The 19,916-nt window shown below is 36.6% G+C and overlaps 1 protein-coding gene across 6 annotated transcripts in view; it reads left to right on the top strand.

Annotated features, from left to right (window-relative positions):
* Window positions 1-13,070, top strand: part of ODF2L (outer dense fiber of sperm tails 2 like) — a 35,624-nt gene extending 22,554 nt beyond the window's left edge. For all 6 annotated transcript variants that reach the window (XM_044238620.1, XM_044238619.1, XM_044238622.1 and 3 more), the window contains 6 exons: window positions 869-979; window positions 3,349-3,453; window positions 6,964-7,049; window positions 7,132-7,294; window positions 10,181-10,306; window positions 12,849-13,070. In XM_044238620.1, coding sequence (XP_044094555.1) covers window positions 869-979; window positions 3,349-3,453; window positions 6,964-7,049; window positions 7,132-7,294; window positions 10,181-10,306; window positions 12,849-12,977 — 720 coding nt within the window. In that variant the 3' untranslated portion in view covers window positions 12,978-13,070. The remainder of the gene's footprint in view (window positions 1-868; window positions 980-3,348; window positions 3,454-6,963; window positions 7,050-7,131; window positions 7,295-10,180; window positions 10,307-12,848) is intronic.
* Window positions 13,071-19,916: the final 6,846 nt, after the last annotated feature.

The raw sequence follows: 19,916 nt of genomic DNA, 5'->3' as shown, positions 1-19,916 counted from the left end.
GGTGATCTCATCTAGTGTTGGGGCTTTAAGTACCATCTATATCCTGGGGCTCTCCAATTTATATCTCTTGCCTAGACTTTGCCCCTGAATTCCAGACGTATTTTCTATGGCCTACTTGAAACCTCCACTTGGATATTTAATAGGTGTCTCAAAGTTTAAAATAGAGCTTCTTTATTCCCCCAAATGGTTCATCCTACAGTTAGTCTCATCTCTGTTAATGGCAGTATTATCTGTCCTTTGATCTGGTTTTATCCCTGACTCCTTTCTCTCCCACCTGCTTCCAGTCTGTCAGCAGATCTACTTCACATAGATGAGGATTTGACCACCTCTCCCCAACATCACTGCTGTTGTCTGGTTGAAGTCACCATCATCTCTCCTAGTTATGGTGACTTCCTGAGCCCCCTTTGCATCTGCCCTTGCCGCTATAGTCAGCTTTCAGTTCACCATAGCATAGTTCCCATAAAAATGAAAGACCATGTCACTATTTCACCCCAAACCCTCCAGTGATATCTGGATAATAAACACCTACAAAACATTATTCCATCTGGCTTTCCAGTACTTCTCCCACCTCATCTCCTTCCATTCTCCCCATTGTTTTCTCCCTTCCTGGCACACTGGCCTTGTTCTTTTCCCCCTAACTGGCCAGGGCTCGTCCCACAGTTGCCTTTCTCTGTGGGAATTCTCTTCCCTCAAAGAGCCACACATCCTTTCAGTGTTTGCTCTAAAGTCCCTTTCTCCGGACGCCTCCCTGGCCCATCCACAACATGTCATTCCGATTCTGCTTTTGTGTATGGTATATTTTACTTCATATTCTTGGTTTTTGTGAATTCTAATGATTTATAAAATCTGTTTATTTTTTCCTTGCTAGACTACACTTGAGGCTTTGAAGGATGAGGTGATTTCTGTTGAAAATGAACTTCTAGAATTGCAAGAAGTAGAAAAACAACAGAAAACCCTTACTGAAGTATATAAAACTCAGGTAATTATTGCATTGATTTTGTTGTTAAATTTTGTAGGCGATTTAAAACAGTACTTTTTTATAATCTAAAGAAGCAGAATTGAAGAAAGGTAGAGCTATTTTATGATAGAACATATGTCCCATATTTCTTAAAGTCCCACATATTTTTATAGTAGATGATTCTACTGATTCTGGATTCAGGCCTTGACTGTGTATGTATTGGCTATTCCAAAAAGTAGATCTAAAGTTAGTTATGTAGATGAAATGTGAATCTTATGTATAATCTTGTTAAACTTAGTTATATTGTCATTTTATTTATTTATTTATTTATTATTATTTTTTTTAAAGATTTTATTTATTCATTTTTACAGAGAGAAATCACAAGTAGACAGAGAGGCAGGCAGAGAGAGAGGGAGGCAGGCTCCCTGCTGAGCAGAGAGCCCGATGCGGGACTCAATCCCAGGACCCTGAGATCATGACCTGAGCCGAAGGCAGCGGCTTAACCCACTGAGCCACCCAGGCGCCCTATATTGTCATTTTAGATGTTTAATGGCATTGATTTAGAATATTGACTCCCTTTTAGGGTCATTAAAACTCAGTACTCCCTCTTTCTCAATAAATAAAATTCTGATTTACTCACATGAAAGACTTGGATAAGAATTGTGAAAATATATGTGGAATAGAGCTATGTTCAGTGGCAGTTTATAGAAAACCTTATATTTTGAAAATGTAGTATTCAAGAAAAACTTTATGAGAAAGATGGGACTTATGCAGGTCCTTAATGATGGTACCAAACTGGTCAATAATGAGCTGGGTTTTGCTGGAAGAGAGAGCATTTGAATTAAAGAATAAATAACTAAAGGTAAAAGCTTAAGGGGAGGGCATCCTGTAGATAAGTAGGAAGTTCATCTGGATGGTGTAGATGGGAGGGTAGAGTCAAAACATCCAGTTAGAATCCTGCAGTCATGCAGTGCTTACCAGAGGTAGGATGGAGGTGTGGTGGACTGTGGGCCTGTTACTGAGAATGCCAGCTGGGTCCTGAAGCTGGGTGTTTGGGTTTAATCCATCAGCAAGAATAATGTGCATGTTCTGGGCTCTGGGCTTTGTATAAAGGCCTCAGAATTTTTTTTTTTTTTTTTTGAGCATTGCTTAAGTGTAAAGTAATTGGTTTGAGAGCCAGTTTATTTATATATATATATATAATATATATATACTATATATATATGTATATGTTTATTTGTTGTTGTAATAAATCTGACTTTTCCTAAATCCGCATGTGGACATACATGTCAGCAGATTTCAGTTACTCCTTAGTCTTCAGATTTCTTTTTAAAAATTATTCTTTAAAGTGACCTTGACTTGCAAATAAAGATCTCTAATATTCAGGCTTAAGGGGAGGATATAGAAATATGGTTCGGAAAAGACAGGTAAATCATAAAAGAGTTGTAGATTGGAGTAGAACACTGAGCAATTCTTCTATTAAAGTAGAAATAACATTAGATAAAGATATTGAGGGTATTGATAGGGAAATAATGATTTGTTTAAAAATTCAGATGTTTAGTTTTTTTTTTTTCTTTCCCCAACTTATTTATTTTCAGAAAAACATTATTCATTATTTTTTCACCACACCCAGTGCTCCATGCAAGCTGTGCCCTCTATAATACCCACCACCTGGTACCCCAACCTCCCACCCCCCCGCCACTTCAAACCCCTCAGACTGTTTTTCAGAGTCCATAGTCTCTCATGGTTCACCTCCCCTTCCAATTTACCCAAATTCCCTACTACTCTCTAACACCCCTTGTCCTCCATGCTATTGGTTATGCTCCACAAATGAGTAAAACCATATGATAATTGACTCTCTCTGCTTGACTGATTTCACTCAGCATAATCTCTTCCAGTCCCGTCCATGTTGCTACAAAAGTTGGATATTCGTCCTTTCTGATGGAGGCATAATACTCCATAGTGTATATGGACCACATCTTCCTTATCCATTCATCCGTTGAAGGGCATCTTGGTTCTTTCCATAGTTTGGCGACTGTGGCCATTGCTGCTATAAACATTGGGGTACAGATGGCCCTTCTTTTCACGACATCTGTATCTTTGGGGTAAATACCCAGGAGTGCAATTGCAGGGTCGTAGGGAAGCTCTATTTTTAATTTCTTGAGGAATCTCCACACTGTTCTCCAAAGAGGCTGCACCAACTTGCATTCCCACCAACAGTGTAAGAGGGTTCCCCTTTCTCCACATCCTCTCCAACACATGTTGTTTCCTGTTTTGTTGATTTTGGCCATTCTAACTGGTGTAAGGTGATATCTCAATGTGATGTTTAGTTTTTTAATTTATATTATGGTTTTAATTAAATATGTTGTCCTAATATATTTTATTTTCAGATACAAAAATTACAAGAGGCAGCAGAAATGGTGAAAACCAGATGTGAAAATTTGCTACATGAAAATAACCTAATTACAAAAAACAAAAATAAAAAATTAGAGAAGGTGAGTTTGATGTTTTAAGCAATAAAATAATATTTATATGTTTTGTATTTTATGAATATTATGCATATTCTTTCATTATAGTCATTTTCTATAGTTTTGACCTAGAAATTACCTGTCTTTAATCTCTGTAGGAGTTTGTTTTCTATGGAGATAGTGTTTCCTCCAGGCTTGAAATGTTTGTTTGTGTGAATGTTTTTCTACTTTTTCCTTAGTATTTGGAAAATAGCATAAATGTTTAATTTTTCTGATATAAGAGCAGATTCATATATCTCAAAAAAATGGTTATCACTTATCACTGGCTTCATCAGCCATAAGTATGCAAACTTGAATATCTCTCATTTTTAATCCCACCTTTTTGTTTTTGGTACTAAATCTTTTGTGTCTGAAAAGTAAAGTAAATATTCACTGTTAAATGCTTTTTGGAAGAAAAATATTATTTAAAAAAGCAGCATCGTTTCCCTTTTATCACCCCATTGCAGCAGAATGAGGGGAAGCCCACTGTTGGCAAGTTATTATGTTTTTGTGAATATTTTTAACTTTTTAAATGAAACCGCATCCCTCTTCGGGTCTTCTCATGTTGTTTTGGTAAGGAAGTAGTGAAAGTCATAGGGCACTGACTCCCGGCAGGAGAGGTCATGGGATGTTAGCAGTCACTTCCAACTGAGTGTAATAAGGTGACTGTCTCTGGGTTGCCCACACATCTTGGGATTGAGAAGTCTGAGTAAGGCACAATGTGAAGAAGAGGTCAGCCAGAGTAGGCATTCCGCTGGTGAAACAGAGATAAAGATAGCCCACCAAATATGCAAGTTACTACTTTCTTAGAATTACTTTATACCTATTTTTAGCAGCATGTCTAGCATTTTATGTGTCCTGGTCTCTCTCTCTCTCATGAGACATAGCACCGCAAAGCTGTCCTCTTTTGCTAGGCAGCACTGTAAATAAAACACCTTATTTACATCAGCCTATTCAGGAGGCTGATGGGGCAGAAGCCTGTGATTTTCAGATGCCGTGAGTCACAGTGTCTTCTAACTGGTATTAAACCAGAAAAGTCATTTCTTAAGATGAAATTTTTCCTTTTCCTTTTCCACTGGTTTTCTCATGGGCTCTTAGATATTTGGGGACCCAGAGGTAAGCTTTGTTCTTATTTTATCTTTTGTGATCAAGAATGCCAGATGTGCTTGGTAGCTCTAGGTGTTCCCTGTTTCAGGGAAAGACTCTGGGTCTTGTGTTTTTCCTCCTGTAAACATCCTACATGCCATTTGTCTGTTTTTTTGTTTTGTTTTATTTTTGTTTTTGTTTTTTAATTAACCATGTAAGCATTTCTTAGAGGTGCTTCTTGTCACATCTCCACAAAAGTGCCACGATGAGGCGCTGCAATGACCAAAGGGGTGAATGTAGGTAAATTTAGAGACTTGCTCAGAATTATTGTAATGATGAAATGGCAGTCTGCTGAAGACTGATGATATGAGCTATCTTGACATAATACACCGTAATCCCACCAGCTGGACTAAGATGAGTGCAGCAAGGCTGTTTTAATTGAAATATCTGAGTTACAAGATTGAATGACAAAGTGACAGTTACTTTAGCCTAACGGCTGGATGGTAGCAAATGACCGTACCAGCGTTACTAGTTATGACTATGTTTGAAGATAAATAACAGGAATCAAAAAGTTTGCTTTCCTAAGTAGGTTAAACATTCTCCATGTAGGCTAATATAACTGTATGCGTTGAGTCAACAGACTTTTTTTAAAGACTATTTAAAAGCTTCAAATTCTAATGTAAGTAACATACAGTGTTATATTATTTACTCAATAAACTTTTTGAAAACCAAAGTACAGCCCACTTTTGAGGTACGTGTTCTCGTTAGCCGAGTCTAATTTACCGTTTAATCATATTTATTTGGTTCAGTCTTTTTGTTTAAAACCATTATGCCTAAAATACTTATTATATTATGAGCATATCTAGTGTTTAAGATAGTAAAAACATTAATGCTGAATGTGTGACCTTGCACTTGTTTCCTTAATGCTACAACTCAGATGAGAGGGCAGATGGAGTCTCATCTGCAGAAGTTAGAGCGCGTCCGTGACTCGTTGACGGCGGCGGAACAGAGGCTTCACGAGTGTCAGGAGAGTCTGCAGCACTGCAAGGGGAAATGTGCAGACCAGGCGCGCACCGTTAGGGAGCTGCAGGGCCAGGTGTCCGGCCAGCACTATGCTTTCTGCTAGATAGGTTCAAGGAAACTTCAGAATGATTTCACCAGTTGAGGGCACTCCTGTCGGGGTTTTTTTTTTTTTTTTTTTACACTCCCATCTCCATCAATTTATCAGTTTATTGCAGAGACTGTAATATTCTGCAAGCTATTCTTTCAGTATTGTGAAAAATTGTTAACTAAAATTGCTCATTTTAGTTTATTCGTACAAATCTACATTTAGATGTCTCAGAACATGGTAATAGCATGAGAGAAGGAGCAATGCTGTGTTTACATACATATTTTTTGACATCAGGATAAGCTAAGTTATTGTAAATTACCTGACAAGAATTACAGTTCATTTTAATTAGAATTGTGCATCAAGCTCATTTGGATTATTCTCGGGGTTTTTTTTTTTTTTTTTTTTTTGCCAACATATACTTCTGTACTCCATCAGAACAAAGATCATGGATGCCCAGTTAGTCACCACTTAGCCACCTCCTAATTCAATGCTTAGCACAGAGTAAGTGCTTAATAAATATTTCTCTAATTATTTTTTTCAAAGATGCATGTGCAAGGAGGTAGCAAGTGTTTTTATTTGCAAAACAATTTTTAGGAACAAGTCCCTATATTCCAAATGTAATCTGGATTTTAATTTTGAAATGCATCCTGTTTTTAAAAAGCATACAAACAAAATTTGCTAAATTTAAATTTCTGAGAAGAGATTTTTCTAGGAAAATGCCAAATCTGCATAGATAACCTAAATTATTAAGTAAATTATGAGAAAAATTTTATTTTCCAAGCTTCTTAAAATAAGTATAGCTTTTGAAGCAATAGGAAGAATATTCTGTCTTGATATCCACAAATTTTCTGTGGTTGATTTGCTTGTTTTATTTTGTTTCTCACAAATATGATTTTTACTTGTAGTTACAACTTCAGAGTAAATTATCAATCACTATCTTTAGGTAAAACAAGAAATTGTAAGAGTACCTAAATATCCAACAATAGGAGATTCATACTGTTTGGTCTTCAAATTTACTTAATAAAATAAACGCCCTTTTTCAAGAAATCATTGTTCAGAATGTATTAATTGCCATCATTCAGAAAGAATTTTAGTAGATGATTTTTCATGAGGCACTAAACAGGAATTCAAGAGCTTGTGTTTTAACAATGTAGTGTTTCTTTGTATCTCTCTGTGTAGGAGTATTAATAATAGTGATGTTTTCTTGTTTTTTGTGATTATTCTAACGATAAAGTATATAGATTTCTTTGGAAGTTGGTTAGAAAAAAATAACCAAGAAAACTTTATTTTTCCCCTTTTAGGTTGATGCAAATCATAATCTTCTGAGAAAGCTTTCTCTGGAAGAGGAAAATTATCTTATTCAGTTGAAGTGTGAAAACCTTAAACAGTAAGTATTAAATTGACTTAAAATTGGTGTTACATTTTTCTCTACGCACTATAATTTTAAAATATATGTTTTCTGTAAAAAGAAAATTAGAACAGATGGATGTGGAAAATAAAGAGCTTGAAAAGAAGCTGGCAAACCAAGAAGAGTGTCTTAAGCATAGCAATCTTAAGTTTAAAGAGAAATCTGCAGAATATACAGCATTGGCCAGACAGCTGGAAGCTGCTTTAGAAGAAGGAAGACAAAAGGTACAGATGGCCTTTATTTAGAAACTTTTTAATTAGTTTACCCAAGAGTCGTCCTTTTAAACAGACAATATCTCATCTTACCAAACCTACAGTTATTGTTTTTTCCTGATGACAGGGTAGCTGTATTACTGGTGCAGTTACTTCAGTAGGTAAATGATGGTGTGGCAGGGTAGAGGCATAGATGGCAAACATAGAAGGAGCTCCCCTCCCTCCTCTTTCTTTTGTTTTTTGTTTTTTTTTTTACATAAAACCAAAGCAGTTGTTCAAATTGTTGAGCATTTTGGTTTTGATCAGGATCTGGTGAGCCGTAGAGCTCAACTCCCTTTTCTTTTGGCCAATATTGTTACATTAAGTACATGTAAGAATTAAATTTCCAGTTAAATCCATTTGGTTAGCATTTAATAAACATCTCACTGTGTGTCAGCCACTCCGCTACTATTTGAGATGAAAAGATGAATAAAACCTTGTTAGTTTACAAGCTCCTTGGCAGTTTCCCTGGTGTTATGGGACACCTGTGTACAGAGGGCACGGGGAGACCGTAGAAAGAGACAAACCACTCCAGGTTGGAAGGTGACAGGTTTGATAAGTGAGGCAACACAAGAGTTTTCTTGGATGGCCACAAGATGAGTAGATTTCCACACCTGACAGAATCTTAAAAGTCTATATAGAGGGCCTTAACTAGGTTCAGTCACATACCCAGTCCAAATAGCCTCAACACCACATTCCTTTCTCAAGGCTCTTTACTTAGAGTGGCTTCTGGGAACAGGGCAGGAAAGCAGAACAGATATCTAAAGCACAAGGGGGAGAGTGGGGAGCTTAGAATTGCTCAGGGTCAGATGGAGGTCACATCTTTTTTTTTTTTTTTTTAAGATCTTATTTATTTATTTGACAGAGAGAGATCACAAGTGGGCAGAGAGGCAGGCAGAGAGAGAGGTGGAAGCAGGCTCCCTCTCGAGCAGAGAGCCCAATGCGGGGCTTGATCCCAGGACCTTGGGATCATGACCTGAGCCGAAGGCAGAGGCTTTAACCCACTGAGCCACCTAGGTGCCCCAAGTCACATCTTTTTGATAACCTCCTCCTACAGACCTGGCCTCAACTCTCAGGACATTCATAGTCCAGGGGAAAGATAATATATAAACAGACAAGTGTCATCCAGCATATCGGTGCTACAACAGAGGGAGGTACAAGGTGCACCAGAAGACATTGTTAGTTTATTGTCAGGGGTGGTGGTTGGAAACAATGCAGGAGGGTCTTAACAGGTAAATTTATCAAATGACTTGAAAATGTAGTCTTGAAAGGGCTTAAGGTGGGCTTTGGAGTCCAGCTAGAACTGGATTTGAATTCTGGCTCTAACGCATTACACCCTGACCCAGAGTGAATGACTTCTTGAAATTCTAGTTTCTTAATTAGTGAAATGGGGATGATGAGTTTCCTCATCAGATTGAATGACGCTAAAAAGAGATTGTCTATTCCATGACGACTCTCAGTTGACTACCTCCACCCCAGACTTCTGTCTCTCCTGAAAACTAGAGTCAGATATTATGCTGCTTACGTGACATCTCAAACTTAACATGTCCAATACCAAATTGTCTTTCCCTCTAAACTCTCTTCCACCCATGTCTTCCTCAAGTTTGTTAATGGCAACTCCATGTAAGTTAGATAAAATCTGATATCACTGAAGTGTGGTTCTTACATCACACATGCTATATACATACATATATACACATATGTATATGTATGTTTGTGTGTATATGCATATATATATGTATGTATGTATTTTTATAACTCTGGGAAACTAATTTAGATTTATTTTGAAAGATACATCCTTGGATAAAAGCTAGGTTGTAAAATGTATTGCCGATGATAGAAATGTAATCCAGATTTCTCAGCCCCATCAACCTTTGGGAGGAAAATAAAAGACTTTCTCCTAGAAATGCTAGGTGTCTAAGATTCCTTCTGAGAAGTGTTCAGAGTCCCCAGCGATGTGTCTGCCTTCTTTCTCTCCTGCTGCACTGGAAGGTGAGGCTGTCTGTCTCTAGTTCCTGCCAGGTGAGGAGTGCTGTCACTGCCTTTTCACTATTGTCCAAACTGAGGACATTGTCAAAGGCTCTTTCTCCTATAGCTTCAGATCCTGCTAGCATCCCTCATATTGCTGCCCTTGGAATTGGTGCAAAGAAATCTTTGTAAATTACTTTATAATAACTTAGAACTGGGTTTGCAGGAGCATGATTAAAGGACAGTCCTTCCCACTAGCTCCTTGCTCCTTAACTAGGCCTCATCTCAGCTCTTACTCTTGTGGCTTCAACCCAGCATTCCTGCAAATAGGCTACCACATAGCTGAATTGTTGGATGAACATAGCTAAGCTAGCTTTCTGCTAAAATAAGCAATCATAGAAATAAGAGAACTCAAATTCAGAGCGCTCTGTGAGTGAATGAATGAAAAACCAGTCTCCTGTTGTATACGTGAGTGAAGTGTCTACATCCCATGCCCTGCCCTTATCTCATCTACCCAGTCTGCCACCTGCACTGAATGAGAACTTGCTGTGCCGTACCCCCACTCTGAACACCACGGTGAATGTAAATCCATGCAACATGCCAGCTGGTCTCAATAGGTTATAAAAATATAATGTTGGGCAAAACATCTACCTGAGTCACAGAGGACTGCAAATATGTATACTTATTCCATCTCAGGCTAATTTTGCAGATACTTTTACTGCAAAGAGAAGTAAACATACTTATGTTATTTGTGTTTCCTCAGGATAGAACATCTTTAAATATTTTGTCATTAAACTGTTCAGAAAAAGAAGTACAGTCTAAGTATGTCAAGGCTTTAGATCATACTTGAAAACATATTTAGTTATTTTTCTCCTTTAATGAAAATTACAGGTTTCTGAAGAAATAGAGAAAATGTCATCTAGAGAGAGGGCTTTACAGATTAAAATATTAAATCTGGAAACTGAGCTTAGAAAGAAAAATGAAGAACAAAATCAACTTGTTTGCAAAATGAACAGTGTAAGTATTAGTATGGCTTAATGTATTTTCATAAAAAATAAATTAGCAGTTAACATTCTTACCCTGTAGTTTAGTTAAAGTATGAAGTGAGCAGAATCAGGACTCATGCTTTACTGGTAATATTAAGAATAACAAATAATATAAGTCATAAAAATTTTAAATGTCATGGTTATGCCAAAGAATAACTATCCTGCATCCTTGGTAGCTCCCAGCACATTTCCCCAAAGTCTCATCAGGCCCTTTACTGCTTATTACTTTCACACAACAGCTGCTTAGTAAATTATACTGAGGAATTTCTGGTACGAATTTTTCATTATTTAAGATATACAATTTAAACTATTTTGAGTTAGACTTTGATATCTGTCTTGAGTAATGAATATTATACTTTAAAAAGTGATGAATTTGTATTAAGTAATATTCAGTGTTGTTATATCTGCGTTTAAGATAGGTACTGTGGGCCACTCAGCCATGAAATGAGAATCCCAAATTCACTGTGTTTAATTAATCTTCTGATGTCTTTTCCGAAGTATTCATGGAAATAGTCAATTAGCATAAGATACTATGGAAGCTAGCACTAGTCATGACTAAAGTACTTGAAAACGGTCTACTCGATGATATAGAAAATGATGATACTTTATCTTTTCTGGGAGCCAGAGGAGCAGGAAACACTATTTTTTCATTCCCAAGTGTCTAGAAAGTTGAAAACGTGAAAGGTTCAAAAGTTAAATGATTTTTGTTATGCATTATTAATTTAATTTTATCACCAAAATTTTATTATCAAAATTTTAATTTTATCATCAAAATTTCTGTGGCAGTTTAATCAGAACAAACATTTCTCACTTTTAATGTAGCATGGGTCTGCTCTTTATTCTAAATCTTTTATTTATATATTTATTCTTTAATTTTCTTTTCTCACCATCAGAATTTCTGATACTAAAAAGCATGTGTCATTAAAGCTTCTGAAGAGGGCGCCTGGGTGGCTCAGTTGGTTGAGCGACTGCCTTCGGCTCAGGTCATGATCCTGGACTTCCAGGATTGAGTCCCGCATCGGGCTCCCAGCTACTTGGGGAGTCTGCTTCTCCCTCTTCCCTTCTCCTCTCTCATGCTGTCTCTCACTCGTTTTCTCTCAAATAAATAAATAAAATCTTTAAGTAAATAAAAATCTTTAAGCTTCTGAAGAAATAAGTAGTGAGATGAGTTCGGTTTCTCTATAATGTTCTCAGTGCTTGATTAAATCTGCAAAATAAATAAGTTTAAGACGTGGTATTCTATTAAATTTGCTAATTTTTATAGTAATAAAAATCTAGAATTCTAAGCAAGGATTTAGACATTGCTGAGTCTGTGTGTTCTGTCCCTTCCAGGGGACAATTCCGTGGGCAGGTCAGTATTTATTTTGAATGCATGTTCTAGCTCCAGTTGAGTTGTAAGCAGCCTGAAAGCCAGTGTCATAGTTGGTTATACTCTAGTGTCCTCTACAGTGCCCTGCCCACAAGCAGACTTCTTTGGATTTTCTGCCCCAGTGCTTCAGCTGGAGCAGGGTGAATGCACAGACCCAAGCTTAACCTGGGCTGTCCTGCCTGAAGCCTGAAATGCTTGGTAGTCTAACAGATTATCCTAAAATCCATGAGCATTTTACATTCTCCCCTACAATAGAGGTGTGTTCTTAATATTTTTCCCTCCAAACTGTTGAGTAAAACTGATGTTTCACAAAGATTTGCTGTATTCATTCTGTATACTTTGTGTAGTGCAGCCTAGCACATTGCTTCATACCACTCCACTGCCCCCAAGGGGTATTGCTCAGTTTCAGAAGGTATCACGTGTCATTGACTACCAGATAGGAAGGAAATAAAAGATTTCTCTTCTTAAGGTGCCTACATTTCAGTTGGAAGCTAGATGTTATTTGCAGCCTGTCTATCTGAAGTATTTTCAGTGAATAGATCTACTTGAGAATTTATATGCAACCGAATATTTTAAAAATATATATTAGGCTTTTAATTTTTCCCTCAGAGAACACCTATTATAATAATGAGAGTTCTTTTTATTTTTAAAGGATTCTAAAAATGTTCATATTATCAAAACTAGAATTCTGTCACTTTTTAAGATAACAAAAGTCTTATAAATAAAATACGAATGTATAAAATACGAAAATACGAAATAAGTATTTTATACTTAAGTATAAAATACGAAAATGGCAAAAACTGGTATTAAAATAGGTCATGTCAAATGTAATGAAAAATAGTTATGATGGTTTTAAATAAGATCTATTATGTTAATCATTTTAAATATGTAATCATTTGACGTTGATTGTATTACAACAAACTATATCACAGTAAGATCAACCATGTGTGTACTTTAGTTATGCTGGATTTTAAAGAAAAGTGAGCTCTAAGGTAAGTTGTTAATGCACATATCAGATGTTAGAATTCCCTCTTAAAAAATTAAAAGTCACGTATTTAATTGTTGTATATATAAATTATACATTATAACTCTACCCTTTGATATGAATGTCATTATTGATTGTCTTTATTTTTTCTTTATTTAGAAAGCACAACACCAGGAAGTGTGTTTGAAGGAAATACAACATAGTCTTGAAAAGTCGGAGAATCAAAATGAGAGTATTAAGAATTATTTACAGTTTCTTAAAACTTCTTATGTAACAATGTTTGGATAAATGGTTGGATTTATTTTCTAGAAGCAATAGGATTTTACTCTAAGTCTAAAACATGATTAGGTACAAAAATAATAATAAATATACTTTAATTTATGGGTGGTAGTAGTAGAGTTCTTATGTAGTTTTCTTAAATACAATTTATTATCCTTTTGCAACTTTAAAATAAGATACAGATGTTAGTATTCCTTTTTGCTGGATAATTTTCATTTAGCTCTGGTTTAAATACCTATTTAAATTATATTGATTTTTAGAATGGTTTTCACACACACACAAAAAGCCAGAATCATTTTTTGTGACTGTCTGTAGCCATCATTTAAGTGAATTTGTAATAAATCTAGGCCAGTTTTAAGCCAAATACATGGTTTTGAATAACATATATTAACATATGTAGTTGTTTTACTTTGTGGTAATATATATATATTTTTTCCTTGATTTTATAGATCTAATATCAATATCGATATCGATATAGATTTATAAAATCAAGGAAAGTATTCTGGATATTAATTGTTAATAATAGTATAATTATATGGGACACCTGGGTGGTTCATTCGGTTAAGTGGCTGCCTTCAGCTCAGGTCATGATCCAGGGTTTTGGGATCAATTCCTACAATGGGCTCCTTGCTCTGTGGGGAACCTGCTTCTCCCTCTGCCTGCTGCTCTGCCTGCTGCTCCCCCTGCTTGTGTTCTCATTCTCTCTCACAAATAAACAAATAAAATCTTTTTAAAAAATAGTATAATTATATGCTTTCTAAAGATACCAAATGTCAAATTAATACTGTTTCAAGTATGATGCCATTATAATTTCTATGAGGCTTTTAATAGAGAATATTAACTCATAGTGACAGTTGAAAACATGTTGGCATACATTGTTTATTTATAAAGAGTGGGCATTTGGGATCTCCTGTGAGTTTGTAGTCTCTTTTCTGTTTCATTTTTTTATTAGTGATTGTCTGGGATTGTCACTGTAAACCTTCTAAAGCCCTAAATTAACTCAAAGATTAAAGGGAATGGCTTGTTCCACCCCTTTCCATAGCCAACTCCATTGGGATGATCAAAATAAGCACGGTTAATACCAAGAAGTTGTAGGATAAGGTCTTCATTATTGCAGTGACATAAAAGAGATACCAAGAACTTACACCCCCCAGTCTCCTACCTGATGTGCTAAGGCAGGATCCTCTAAAAGGGGACTGATGTTGTCAACAAGCAATCAGGTAATAGGATCTCCTCTCAGACAATGGCTTGGGGGCTGTTTATTCAAACAGCACTCAGGTCTCAAAAGATCATTCAGAGAAGCAAATTGTGTACTACATGGTCCAGCCTATGAACAGAGCTATCTCCCCAAGAGGTTTTATCCTCTTCTCTGACTAGAAATGGGATCCTGCTTCTCTCCTCCTAAGACTGCCTAAGACTAAGACTCCTAAGACTAAGAACTGCAGGAGCTATTTGTCCATGTCCATGAGGTTACTAGTATTTTTCTTAAAATAGCTTAATATAGTAATTTCAGGAACTGGCCATGTTTTTTGCCCAACAGTTGCTAACAATATTAATGTTGCCTTTTTTTTTTTTTTTAATCATACTTCTTTTACCAAAACACATACTTGACCCTTGTGGTCCTTTCTTCACCCCCTGAGGCAAAGAGAGTTTTAAGAAATACTCCAACGAAAGGAAACTAAGGTTCTTGAGTACTGTGCACTAGACTGCACTCTTGAAGGGCAGAACTATAACCTCCTCATATTTCTATTCCAGCCACCATACAATAGCCCGTACGTAGTAGATGCTTGGCTGATGTTCGTGGGTAGATGGATGAATGGATTTGGGAGAGAAAGGTATTTATATTCCTCTGTTACATATGAAAAAAATGTAGGTATAGAAGGATTAACTACCATAACTATGGTATAAAACCCTTAAATTTTAAAGTTGACATTTGAGCTTAATTCTTCTGATTCTAAAATTAAAGTTCTACGTACAGTGCTATTTTGCAGTTGCAAGCAGCAGTGGCATTGCTCTTATTTACTGAGGACTCATCGTGTGCAGGACAGAGCTCCCTGTGTGGGATATGTACTAACTTATTTAATCTTTACACTTAGTAGCACTTCATGGGTGCTATTAGTTCCATTTATTTTTCAGGAAACCCAAACACAGAAAGGTTTCTTGTCCAAGGCCACAGACTTAGTAAGTGGCAGGCATCCAGAGTCTCTGCTCTTAACTTTGACCATACTACCTTCATTTACATAAGTAAATTAAAGGTAGAGGTTTCTTAGAACTATCATGCATTTACCTCCTCTATGAATATTTCCTTTTTATACTTCTAATATTTACCAAGGTAGTCTGTGCCTCTGTGTTAAGAATTAGTCACTGCAGTGTTTCAGATAGACTGTGGAAGGAAATGACTACTGTGGAGGCCCTGGGGTTGGTATTCAGAAGCTCCTGACAAAGGACAACAGGAAGTGTGCCAGACCCTAGGAGAACTGTAGCCTGGAGGACAGACATTGGGCTCTTCTGGTGCCAAACTTGGCTTCAGGGAGGCCCAGAGTCAGTGCCCTGGTGTTCCTGAGCACTGTCCTTTCTGCCAGCTCTCCACCATCCCAGAAACTTGTCCCATGGTGCTGACAGCCTGGCAGGGTTTTCTCTATCCTTGATATTTAGGGCCTCAAGTCTTTCTTGAGTCCTAAAAGTTTTTCCCATTATTTATGCAATTATTACCTCTCCACATGTTCCTTTCTTCCTCCTTGTTTTGTCTCCTGGATATGATCTCCACACAACTTGCCTTTTCCCCTGGGGTCTGTCACAGGGTATTTTGTGAGGTATTTCCACCTGATTTTTCTGACGAGTAATGTGGTTCTCAAGAGCAGTCATTCTCTTTCTGTTGGATATTGAGTTTCTAATTAAGAACTCATGTTTTTTAGTTCCTAAAAGTATTGGGTTTTGGGGTTTTTTGTTTGTTTGTTTAGTACTGTAATTCCATTATATTTTCACTAAAATTCTCATCTGTTTCTTCCATTGGTTCTACTACAGTAGGAATCTCGAGTTTCTGTTCTGCTGGCTATCTTTCTTTCCAAACCCCATATGAGTTTTAATTTTCCTTGCCTCTTCATGGTTGTGTTTCCCTCAATACCTGTCAGCAGCCTGCCCTGCACATTTCTTGGGCAGTAGCAAACCAGGTGATGAAAGGCAGATGGCTTCAGTTCTCATGGCCTAAGATCGGCTACCCTCAGCTGAAGGACTCTGAAAAACCATTCTGCTCCCAGATGTTTTCAGTCATGAGCATCAATTCTTCTCAACTACCAAGACTGGAAGCACTTCACTCCACTGAAGAGCCCGCTTCAAGGTGTTCTGGGGTCCATAAGTTTGTTGAAGCGAACAAAAAGCAAAAGCCCCCGGTGGAGGGTAACACAGGCATTGTTGTCTGTACTGAGAATACTGCACGGCAACTTAAAGATTGAATTCAATCTATATGCTGGTTTGAAATTTGCTCATAATTTTTATTTTTAAAATTTTTATTTTAAACTTAAGAGTCAAAGAATTATGTATTTGTTATGATTCACCTTTTGTAATAAAAAAAATGTCTTATGAGTAAGTTGACATATGTTGGTATAAGCATGGAGAAAGGTGTTGAGAAGCCTACGTGCCTTGGTGGGGATGGAGGAAATAGTCTTTATTCCACTTATTCCAGTGTGATTATTTGCTAATCAGTTAATAAAAAATTTAAAGGTTGGAGGACAGTCATGTTAGGGAGTAGAAGAGTAGGACTAGTGAGAGGTTATGGTCTGACAATGAAGTACTGGAATTAGGTTTTCACAGGGGGGATTAGTTAGGGACAAGGAAAAAGTGAGAAGTCTGTTTGAGGTGGAGTAGAGGTCATTGACGTGCAGGGTGCCGTGTCACTGAAAGGTGTGGACGTTGAAGCCCTCTAGAATGTGGAAAGGATTGGAGTAGAGCTGAAGGGCAAGCATCCTGGTTAGATGTGGGCAGATGAGTAGGTCACTGTGCTAAGGAATGAAAGTTTTTAAACTCTACCACTGGTTTCTGATGACATTTAGAATAATATCCAAAATCCTCAACAGAACCCTTAAATTCTTGCATGTTTTGGCCTTCAGGTTCCTGGCCTCATGGCTCTGCCCACTTCCCCACCCTCTCCTACCATTTTCCTCCTCACCCACTATGCCCAGTTGTACTTGGTTTCCTTGAAAACTGAGTTCATTCCTGCTTTTCTTTTGAAATACTCTTTCCCCTACTTTGGCCTGACTAGATCCTCCTCATTCTTTCAGTTCACTTCCTACTCTTCTCTTTCAGAATTGGCAATTTTTTATCTGTGTGATCCTGTGATATTTGTCTTACTAGACTTTAACAGTGGGATTTACTGTTCTGTAGCCATCTAACAGGGTGCCTGGCACATAGCAGCCCCTAAGTATATATTTGTTGGATGGTTAGGTAGGTGGAGGGATGGTGATACTGCCATTAGTTCTGGGCTTCAAAGTAGGGTGAGAGGAGTTGCCAGGAAAAGTAGGGGAGTTATATAGTCTTGAAGAATGAGTAACTCTCTCTCCTGCTGGCTGCAGGAGAAGCAGTTTCCTGGGTGAGGAGACAGGTTTCCTTTCAGGCAGAGGTGGAGTCTGAAGAGAATCAGGGGGCAGGGGACCTTGCCTATAATCAGATGTGTGTCCCAGAGGCTACAGTGGAAAATGGAAGGGAGTTGGCATTGGGAGTGAGTCAAGAAAGTGGAATGGATTTTAAGAGGAATTTCTTTTTTTTTTTTTCCCTTGTCTAAGAATTAATAAAAGTCCCATGTGGTATCTTCTTTTCTTCTGATACTACTCATTTGGGAAAGTTGTTTAAGTCCCAAGTATAACATTAGTGTTTTTGGTTTAACATTGCAACCAATTGTGGGACTTTCTAATAACACTTCCACAAGAGGAAAAAATATTAAAAATAAGTAAATAACTGTTTTTTGCTTAAAACAAGATTTCCTTAAGATTGTAAAGTTTAGGTACATTAAAAAAATGAGTATCTTGTTTGTTTTTTCTTTGGCATGGCGTGAGGTAGGGTTAGAGGGAAGGAGAACTGTTAGGAGCCCTCTCTATCATTTGTTATTTGATGAAGTTAATACTGACAACAGACTAAGCTTAAAACCAGAGAAATTAATAAGACTGTAATTAGTTGTCACATTATTTTAAATAAATATTTTAATTATAAACTGTGCCCCCCTTTATGCAAGCTTAAAGTTTATTTTTTGCAATGTCTTTGTAAAGTAGATCTCTTTCCTATCATTAAAGCTCAATTTTTTAAAAGAACTGAATAGAAAGAGTGTCTGAATCTACGTTAAAAAATGGCAATTTCATTTTCATAATTAATGGTAGCTAAAACCTCTTGAATGTCACTGAATACTATCTAAAACTTTTTATACTTAAAAGATTTTGTTTTACTTCTATAGACAAGTGCAGTTAATTCTTTAAAACTTCTTAAGTTTTCATCTCCATGCCGGAAGTCTAACTTGGTTCTTACTATTTTGTACTTGTCTTATTTGAGAGTTCTATTTTAGCCTTTCTGATAGTGTTCATAAAATTGAAATGAGAAATAAGAATTTTAATTTTAAATGAGTTGACTCCTATTAAAACACTAAGCCTAACACTTCAGAATACAGTAGATGCAAAGATTTCTATACTTTCTTTTTCCTGCCCAACATATAAATAGGTCTTACACATTAATAAAAATATGAATGCCCATCCAACACAATGGCCAAAGGATAAAAACAGACAAAGCATAAGAGAAGAATTGCCAATGGCCAACAAATATATTCATAAGATGCTCAGTTTAGTAGTAAAAAAGTGTAAGTGAAAACGAATCTCTTTACTTCCCCTACAGTCATTTTAAAGAGGTAAATCCCACTTTTGAAAAGAGATAAAATGAGAATTCTCATTACTAATGGTACTTACTGTTCCATTTATCTCTGGGTATCCAATAATATATTATTGTTCCACAGTTGGAGAGTTGTGTTGTTTTCATGTTTTCTCTGTGACAAACTTTTCTGCAGTGTATATCTTCCTGCCTCTAATTATGACTTTAGGATAAATGCCTAGATGTAAATTATAGTATCAGATGCTGTGCAAGTTTTCAAGGTTCTTGAAACAGAATTGTTCATGTCATTTGCTACAATAATTTTCAACTTAGGCATTTGTCCTAAGGTAATTAGAAGCTGGTGGGAACTATTTCTGTTTAGACCACTTCATTGCTTAGCTAATGCCTGGCATCTAGTGACAGTTAAGTCTTGTCATTCAACATTCAAATGAACAGCAGTATGGCCAAGTCATCTTTCAATTTTAGTTATAACTATAAAGTAGAAATGTGAACATACTCTGAAAATTACAAGGAGTTCTGAAATTGTAAGTATTAGTATTTGTTTATAATTTTAGAAGTGCTATACTTTTATTTCTCATTTTTAGTTGAAGTCAGTGCAACTGAACCTGAAGCTGATGTTTACTTTCCTACATGTGTATTTATTTGATATTCATTTGTATTAATATTTTTCAGAAATTTTATTTTTGAGATTTTTATTTTATTTTTTATTAACATATATTATTTGTTTCAGGGGTACAGGTCTGTGATTCATCAGTCTTATACAATACACAGTGCTCACCATAGTACATACCCTCCCCAATGTACATCCCCAAACCACCCCATCCTTACCACCCACCTCCCCTCCAGCAACCCTCAGTTTGTTTCCTGAGATTGATTCTCTTAGGGTTTGTCTCGCTCTCTGGCTTCATCTTGTTTCATTTTTTCCTCTCTTCCACTATGATCCTCTGCTTTGTTTCTCAAATTCTACATATGAGTGAGATCATATGATAATTGTCTTTCTCTGATTGACTTATTTTGCTTAGCATAATACACTCTGTGTCATTGCAAATGTCAAGATTTCATTTTTGGTGGCTACATAATATT

This window comes from Neovison vison, chromosome 2, assembly GCF_020171115.1.
Source record: "Neovison vison isolate M4711 chromosome 2, ASM_NN_V1, whole genome shotgun sequence".
Classification (NCBI taxonomy): domain Eukaryota; kingdom Metazoa; phylum Chordata; class Mammalia; order Carnivora; family Mustelidae; genus Neogale; species Neogale vison.
Note: the sequence above shows the minus strand (reverse complement) of the source record. Positions and strands in the feature narration are given on the sequence as shown.